The sequence below is a fragment of the Halictus rubicundus genome, chromosome 13 (genome assembly GCF_050948215.1).
Source record: "Halictus rubicundus isolate RS-2024b chromosome 13, iyHalRubi1_principal, whole genome shotgun sequence".
In the NCBI taxonomy this organism is placed as follows: Eukaryota; Metazoa; Arthropoda; class Insecta; order Hymenoptera; family Halictidae; genus Halictus; species Halictus rubicundus.
In genome coordinates, this window is record NC_135161.1 from 3,442,857 (window position 1) to 3,451,767 (window position 8,911).

Here is an 8,911-nt window from a genome sequence, read left to right on the forward strand (position 1 = left end):
TCACAGAAATTTTTGAACTTAAAAGCAGATAGCAAAGTTTGAATCGACATTTTAATTCGCAGATCAAGGATAGCAGGCTGCATTTCCGATACAATTTGAATAGTTTGAGGACCGAGGAGCGTGATATCTGGCTCACCGCAATAGCTGTTGACGATGGACAATGGCATACCGTCAGAGTATCGAGGTACGGATCGGCTGCGACTTTAGAACTGGATGGTGGCGAAGGAAGAAGGTTCAACGAAACCTTCTCCTTTGAAGGCCACCAGTGGCTACTAGTTGACAAGCAGGAAGGCGTTTACGCAAGTGGTAAAGCAGAATACACGGGCGTTCGGACATTCGAGGTGTATGCCGATTACCAGAAAGGTAAATCTTTTACCATGCAATGTCACAACAATATACACAATATGCAATACGCAACTGTTAAGTAACGGAATTGCGCTTGGAATGTTTTATAAGTATTATATTTTATACAATATACAATTACTATGTCTGTTAAGTAACGGAATTGCGATCTCGCACACAATTATGTCTCTAATCAGACTTCCGCATAGTCTACTCAAATATTTATACTCCGCCCCACTTCTTCCTCTCTTAATAGTGGGGTTGAGCCCCCTCTCGCTGGCTTCGCTTGGCTTAACGGCCCCGGTTCGATCTTTACGATCTTACCGTGCTCGTGGACCTGGTTTCGGAGGGGTTTGATCACAACCCCCTCCCGGTCTACCGGGCCTAGGCTGTTGTCCATAACAAACTTACCCGTGGCCATCTGCGGGGTTTCCGTCCATGTGACGATCTCCCTGCAATACGCGATGCCGCGAGAGGTTTATAACGCTTAATTCGGAACACATTTTCTCCCATAGTAGCATTCTATACATATACAGATCTGTCACCACACCATTCAATATTCGCACGCAGTTTACAATATTTCCGCATCGCACCACTGCTACGCTACAAACTTAACTCTATTCACGCTATTAATTTATTACGGTATTTGTTCGTCGTATACACATACATAATTCGTCTTTTACATTTCACACTGTCATCTCGCGCGAAGAGAGGATATCCTAGTAACATCTTAACTTAAATTATCAATTCGCAACACCTAACTAAAACAAACAATTGATTCGTAACACGCAACGAAATAATTCATGTTTGCTGAATATACAGATTGTTTTGAATTTTTAGAGTATAATGTTCTATCTTTATTTTTTAAAGAAATTAAAGCATATAATAGTACTTGTAGTGTATACTATACATGTTATGTGTGTATACAATGTTTAAGGATAATAATATGATATGATTTCATATTTAATAGTGATACAAATGTTGATCAAATTCTGTTTTATTGTGTGTACAAATTTCACGTTCTGTCGATTTTATATACACTCACTGATGCAACCATCTCTATTGTAACAGTTATTACTGTTTCAGCCGATTAAGTGATAATATTTTTGTGCAGTACAGTGCAATAAAGTCGACCGTTCTACCGTGAAATGAAACATGTGAAATAAATGTATCATCTACACATACTTTTCTGTGTGAACGTACTACAATGAATATAGATTTAGAAAAATAATAGTTTTAACTGTAGTTTTTCTAACTACTGGAGCACGCTACTTCGTTTCTGAGCAATCTGTTTCCGCATTAGGCTCGAAATTTGTCGACAAGTTTTGGTGGCAAATAGGAACCAAATTCAAAAATAGAGACCATTCATAGCAAATAGGGACCAAATTCTGCTCCAAGCATGATCTCGACACCAAAATGACCGCCTTTTGCTCGCAAAGTAGGATCAAAAACATTGCTCAAAATTTTCTCGAAGCAGGTTTGGCTAAGTGGGTACATTGTTCAAAATATGACAAAATTCTAATAAAACAAGAATAAATTGTTTACTGGGTACATACACGTGAAATAGGAATCCCTAGTACATACTCTAGACCGTGTATATACATATTTTTAAGTTGAAAACAGTTTTTCTGAATTATAATACTAATTACAGAGATACAACGTATACATATTCACTTTCTCATAATACTTTTACTATTTCGACCAGGATGTCTCGATGATATCAGATTAGAAGGAAAACACCTCCCACTACCACCGGCGATGAATGGAACACAATGGGGTCAAGCCACGATGGCCAGGAATCTAGAACGGAATTGCCCGTCTAATAAACCTTGCGCCAATGTCATTTGCGCCGATCCCTACGAGTGCGTCGACCTTTGGAATGAATACGAGTGCACGTAAGTACTCCTTAACAAGAACGATACGTTGCATTTATTTTCTGTCCCAAAGTCTTTCAAACAAGTTGAAAGACATATATTATGTTATATTTATGAACATTATTGAATTTTCTCCTTTAGGTGTGGAGAAGGAAGAATTCCATCGCCTGATAACAAAGGATGCATGGACAAGAACGAATGCATTGATTATCCCTGCTTAAACGGTGGCAGGTGTATCAACCAGGATCCTCGATTACGGTATCGATGTATTTGTCCCGAGGGCTTCTGGGGTGAGAATTGCGAACTCGTTCAAGAAGGTCAAACACTGAAACTCAGTATGGGTGCTTTGGCAGCCATTCTGGTCTGTCTTCTGATTATTTTAGGTAAGCTTCACTTGTTATTGTCAGTTAAACAATTGCATTCACTAAAATTCACAACAAAACTACATCAAAAGTTCAATAATGTTACAAACCGTGGATGATTTTGTTCTTTTTTTATGTTCTGAAAGACCATTTCATTTTTAAACAGTACTGATGATTTTGGAATCTCTGGAAAAATAACGTTACCGCTGCATGTGTCCCTGAAAACATTGCAACCTTATCCTGAGCACTTTTTCCATGAAATCATTAATAACAGAGACACAATTTAGTATATAATATAGTATATAATATAAAGCTGATTTATACTAAACTGATTCTTAAAAAATATCGAGTAATATGCTCTTTAAACAAAGCATTTTCGGAACTTTTTATAGTTATTTGTATAGCACTTATTGTTTTTCTCTTATTTTAATAGATTTCTTAATTCATAATTTAATTATGCTTTAATATGATAATATATTTTAATTAAGTAACATAATAATATACATAACATACATAACATAATAATATGTTCTTTATGTTACAGTACTCGTCTTAGTATTTGTTGTTTATAATAGAAGAAGGGAGGCTCACATCAAGTATCCTGGCCCTGACGATGACGTCAGAGAAAATATTATTAATTATGACGACGAAGGTGGCGGAGAAGACGACATGACAGCATTTGACATTACACCGCTTCAAATTCCTATCGGCGGACCGATATCGGAAATGGGTGGAAAATTGCCACCTTGTAAAGTACTTTGTAAGTTGTGTTATTTTCTTATCATGAATCCATTCTTACATATTATAATTATTATGTATTGAAAGATTGGTTATTCCAAAAAAAAATCTTATCCAGATCCACTAGGACCGGAGCCAAATGTAGGAATCTTCATAGAAGACCATAAAAAGAGAGCTGACAGTGATCCAAACGCACCACCATTCGATGATTTACGAAATTACGCTTATGAAGGTGGCGGAAGTATTGCAGGCTCATTATCATCACTAGCTTCCGGTACATTCGAACATTATACCTATATTTAAAATATACAAAAACTGACTTGGTAACCCCTCAAGTAGGGTGCTGGTACGCCGTATCAATACACATGTCTCTGCTAGCGGCCGAAGTACGTTCTGCCGACGTATATTTAATTTTTTACTTGAATTATAGTATTTGAAATTGTTGATCTTACACGCTTTTAAGTTAAAGTGTCAAACTTTTTCATCGAATTATAACAGTTGAACTAACCAACCGGTGAAAGTGGATTTTTGGATGCTTGTAGTAGAAACATAAAAGTATCTGTTAAAAACGATATCAGTTGAAGAACAAAATCCTGTTCTCTATTAATTTTGTAATTGTTTGCAAGAAATGCAATTTTATAATATCAGGGGCTATTGAAAAATTTAAAAGAATGAGTTTCGCGATCTCTAGTATATGCAAGTATTCCCTTTCACGGACCAGTTTTTGAAAATACGAACACCTTACAATTGGCGGCGTGAAGTCGGTCGATTGAAGCTCTGTTCTTGATAGAAAATTGGTATTTGACGAATAATTCCTCAATGATCGAAATATGTGAAAGAAAACTAAATAAAAATGTTTAACCTGTCAGGCACGGACGACGAACAACATGAATACGAGTACTTAACAGCCTGGGGACCCAGATTCGACAAACTGGCTAACATGTACGGTCCAACGGAGGAGAGTGAGGAGGAAGAATAAAAGAACACGAGGAATTTCCAAAAAAATTCGTGTGAATTCGCACGATCTATGCACCCCTGGGGAAGATTAGTGATTGTGTAACCTTGTAGAAAGAAACTGTCCTCTAAGGAGTGTGAATTCGAACGAACTTTCCCAGGACAATAGAAGAGAAGCAACAGCCGAAGAATACAGAAATGCGTATCCACCGGAGCAAAGTATTTGCCCCAGCCGAGCAAAGAAAAATACTACGTTTCACTTAATGAACATCGACCACATTCATGGATCGAAAATTGTTTCCCGATGCATGGATGTAATGTTTCAGTATGAATTTACACAAACAAAGGTCGGGACAGTCATACGGGGTGCGTGAACAAGACAGGGAAACAACATTCTCTGGCCGACAAACGCAGCCGTTTGTCGATGGTGATCTCAGAAAAGAGCTTTCTTTTAGCCCATCGTGTTACGAGGCGCAACATTGTTGTAAACAATCCTGTCGAGTCACAGCGAAAAGAAGGCGTCATAACGCGCCAGAAAGCACGCGTAATACGCGGAAACGGTGCACACCTAACTTGTATAGCACTTTTGCGCGTATACATAGCGAAATTGCGTGCGCCCTCGTGCGTCCCTATACGCAGCAAGGACTTTTCTATTGTAATACGATAAATCTATATACGTATATAGATTTATTATAAATATTATACATATACATACGGTTCATTATTTTTAGTCACAGTCATAATTACTATTTATCGGTACCATCGACCTCGATGGTTCGGCATTCGCTCGGTTATTATCGTACATCGTGACAGTTCAGTTAATTGAACTTACTCGTAAATGTTTTACTACTGCCAGTATCATTGACGTGCGTGTGATCGTCATTACGTTTTTTTTTATTGGTGGCCGCGCGATCTAAGGCCATGTTGACTCTGAAGGGCATTTATCATTTTTTTAACTGTTAGTACCTCCATTCATCGATACATAATCCGAAATCCAACGATCAGTAAAGTAAAAGACTAAAGTTCTGAAAATCGGTCAAGTCGGATTGAGCGCAAATTTTGCACATAGCATCATTTTGCATTAAAAATATGTTTCCTAAAAGAATTTTTGGCGACTTGTAAAAATTTTTCTGTCATTTTATTGTTATTTTCTACCATACCATCACATTTTGAGCCTTACCGGCATTTCCGTACCAACTTCAACATGTTTTTGTGTCAAACCAATCAATGTGATCGCGTTTCTTTTATTGTCTGGACACATTTCCAAACGATATTCACCGGCACGATCCAACCATGCCTATCAAACAATAAAAATTTAACATAATCATATCCAAATCTAATCCAGACGTAACCCAGACCTGACTCAATCCGCGTAAAGCAATAACAGGTTCAGAAACGGCACCTAATCCAAGCGTTATGCCGGTAAGGTAGAAAATGTTATGTCGGTAAGGTACAAAATGATACGAATATGATAAAAAATTTTTTCGAATCGCCAAAAATCTTTTTGGGAAACATGTTTTTGATGCAAAATGAGGCTATCTGGAAAATTTGAGCTCAATACGATTTAACTGATTTTCGGAACTTCGTCCAAGTAAAGTTTGAACGCGATCTTTCATTTTCTTCCAGCGAATAGGTTCCGGCTCTCGATCCCATGTGCACAGACTCGTATCATTGTTAGGTGTAATGAATCCTGAGAGACGGCACATTCGCGGCTCCTTCCTCGTTCGCGGCATGCGGACGGTCCTACCGTAATGCGGTCTGTCGTGCTAGAGTTATTTAAGATGCGTTTAGCTGTTGTTGGCGAGTCGAGAACCATCCTCATCGTTGTCACTGTCACCACCATCCTCATTAACGATTAATAGTATTATTATTGACACTATATACATATATGTATTATGTATGTATGTAATACGTGTATATGTATATATATATGTATATACACACACACATATATATATATATATATTATAAATATGAATTTATAAATAAAATATAGAATATATAGAAAGAGAGAGAAGTGCGTAATGAACAAACAAAGGGTACAGCAAACGTGGAACGTATGGATGTCCACATAACAAAGAGAGTTACCGCATATGTAATTATTATATTTAATATTATACAGATATAAATATATACATATATATACATATTAACATAATGTAATATGTATAAATATATACATATTATACAATAATAAAGAGGTACACACGACCGAAGGACACGTAAAGCGTAGAATAAAAAGTAAAAAAAAAAGGAAAAATAAAAAAGTAGAACAAAATACGAAAAAGTCGGTCGCCGAGTGAAGTTAAAGATATTTGTCATAGTATTTATATTTATTTTCTGTCGGTAACAAACTCGGCCGACAAATACAATTATTAGAATGGAAGGATGTTCCGTTGAAACGAGAAGTGACTCGGGAAAAAGTTTAATCGGCGAATAAAACAAAGAAGATAATGGCGAAAATCCCTTTCTCATGATGCATACTGTGCGTGAGAGCTCAATATGATTCTTGAATAAAATGCGGCGCATTCTGCATCCGTACGTGAGCAACTCGCTCGTTACGACGAGGGACGATAAGGGACAACCGTTGTCGAGAACATTTTTCCGTACGCGTGTCTCGACTGATTTGTAAAATTCTCTACGGAAATATTAATAGTCAATTTATCGGTTAAGTGATGCCCCAACGGATTTCCCAAGAGATCCAAACATAGTATAAGCACTTGTACGAATGTTGTAAGTAACGTGTATCTCGATACGCCAGTGCCGATCGTAATGCGCCGCGATCGGCACCGAGCATCGTTGTATATTCGTCCTACCAATTTATCGTCTTGCGTAATATTCTCCCCAACGAGTTTGTGATATTACGGTTCTCGCGATCGTTTATTCGGCGTGTCCTCTTCGACACGACGACACCTCGCGAACTCTGTCAATATCAAGAGAAGCATCGAAAATACCTCCTTCTCCGTACTACACTTTTCTGTTACGATAGTTTCACATTTGACAATCATTTATTTACTTTAACTATACACGTACTTTTCTTTGTACATAACGATCAGACAGTTCTTCGGTAATAATGCTCATGAAAATCTGTTCTTGACTGTGTGCAGTAATAAAGCTGATTGTGTACTCATCATTTCAGTCTCCCCATTTTTTAAAACTGTTTCGGTAAATGTATTTGCACAAAGATTGAATATTGTTTTCAATAGAGTAATATTGCATTTTATACTGAATTTCGAATCACTAAATAAGAAATAAATTAGTGGTAATAATTCAATTTCTATTTTTTAGAGAAAACGATAACTTCACGCTTGAACAATTACTTTTGTTTTGTAAATAACATAATCAGTACAGTATGTTTATTTTTAAATACGGTTATTCAATTGATTCGGATTGTATGTTAATACCTTGTTAACAACAATATTTAAAATTTCTCGATGTTCGTAAACTCGCTCCAGTCACACTTACAATTGGTCACCGTACTTTATTTTCTCACGTTATTTCATTTTCTTCGTGTTATTCTCATTCGTTTCTTGTAGCAGTTTTTATCGTTGTTTTCATCATGCATGTAGATTTTAAGCAAATGCAGTATTCTACAGATTGACGTTCCCCAGGGGCGTGTGGTTTATCGTTGAGTAATTAAGTAATGAGTTGGGTAGCGTGCATGGGCCCGCGTACATTTGTGTGTGTGCACGCGCGTGCATGTGTATGTATGTGTACAGTGGCAAACTATGGGTGCCGGCGATTGTTCATGGCAACGAATCTCATACGAATCACGAAATTAAAATGATTTTGGAAATCTTGGAGATTGGCTTTGTCCAACGACACACCTACCAATTAGAGCCCCTCATGACCGATGGATTCATTCAGAAATATTTCCGAGCGATTCCACTCGAATTATTCCTATAACAGAGTCGTACAAATAAAAGTATTATAATATACTTCTAAATAAAATAGTAATTGTTTTAACTGTTATAATCATTTTCAAACGCATTGCCATAGGCTCTGCTGGCAAAAACATGTATAACTAAATCATACTAAATCAAATTTTGTTAATACTCACATAACATGATTTCGTTATTCTAGATACCGTCTTCTTGCAGTTAAAATGCAAAGTCGGCCTCCGAGATTTCTGTTCCGCTGAGCGTCGATCTTGTCAGACATAATTCAATGACTCGCCATCGAAAAAGAGTTCGATCCATTCGCTGGACGTAGACATTTCAAAACGTTTACACGATACAACACGAATGCGGAATATGTCCTTTCACGAGTTATTACAAATATTACTACAGGGTGTTTCACAACGTATCTCCATACTTTGAAAAGTAATAAGAAGGGAATTATATAGTTTTTCGTAAATGTTATTAGCGTAGATAATGTGCATACAAAAGTAGATATCCTATAAATTTGATCCTCGCGACGTTGTATTCTACTACGGGTCGACGCATAATTTTGCTGAATTAGGAGTACGAGCATAGTCGCCAGATGAGGGGAGGTAACACGAATCGAGGAGAAAACGTTACCCTCTCTCTGCCAGTACCGGGTTAGTCACATGACATTGTAATACATGCACGACAGAGACGGAACGCGTCACGTGATCGGGCCGTGGCGGAAACGTGGAGGAATAGCGCGGTAGAAGGAGAA

The 8,911-nt window shown here is 37.3% G+C and overlaps 1 protein-coding gene across 4 annotated transcripts in view; it reads left to right on the forward strand.

Annotated features, from left to right (window-relative positions):
• LOC143360353 (neural-cadherin) overlaps positions 1 to 8,178 on the forward strand; it is a 522,812-nt gene extending 514,634 nt beyond the window's left edge. For all 4 annotated transcript variants that reach the window (XM_076799099.1, XM_076799100.1, XM_076799101.1 and 1 more), the window contains 6 exons: positions 63 to 363; positions 2,048 to 2,237; positions 2,358 to 2,599; positions 3,123 to 3,338; positions 3,435 to 3,590; positions 4,186 to 8,178. In XM_076799099.1, coding sequence (XP_076655214.1) covers positions 63 to 363; positions 2,048 to 2,237; positions 2,358 to 2,599; positions 3,123 to 3,338; positions 3,435 to 3,590; positions 4,186 to 4,295 — 1,215 coding nt within the window. In that variant the 3' untranslated portion in view covers positions 4,296 to 8,178. The remainder of the gene's footprint in view (positions 1 to 62; positions 364 to 2,047; positions 2,238 to 2,357; positions 2,600 to 3,122; positions 3,339 to 3,434; positions 3,591 to 4,185) is intronic.
• The last annotated feature ends 733 nt before the right edge of the window (positions 8,179 to 8,911 follow it).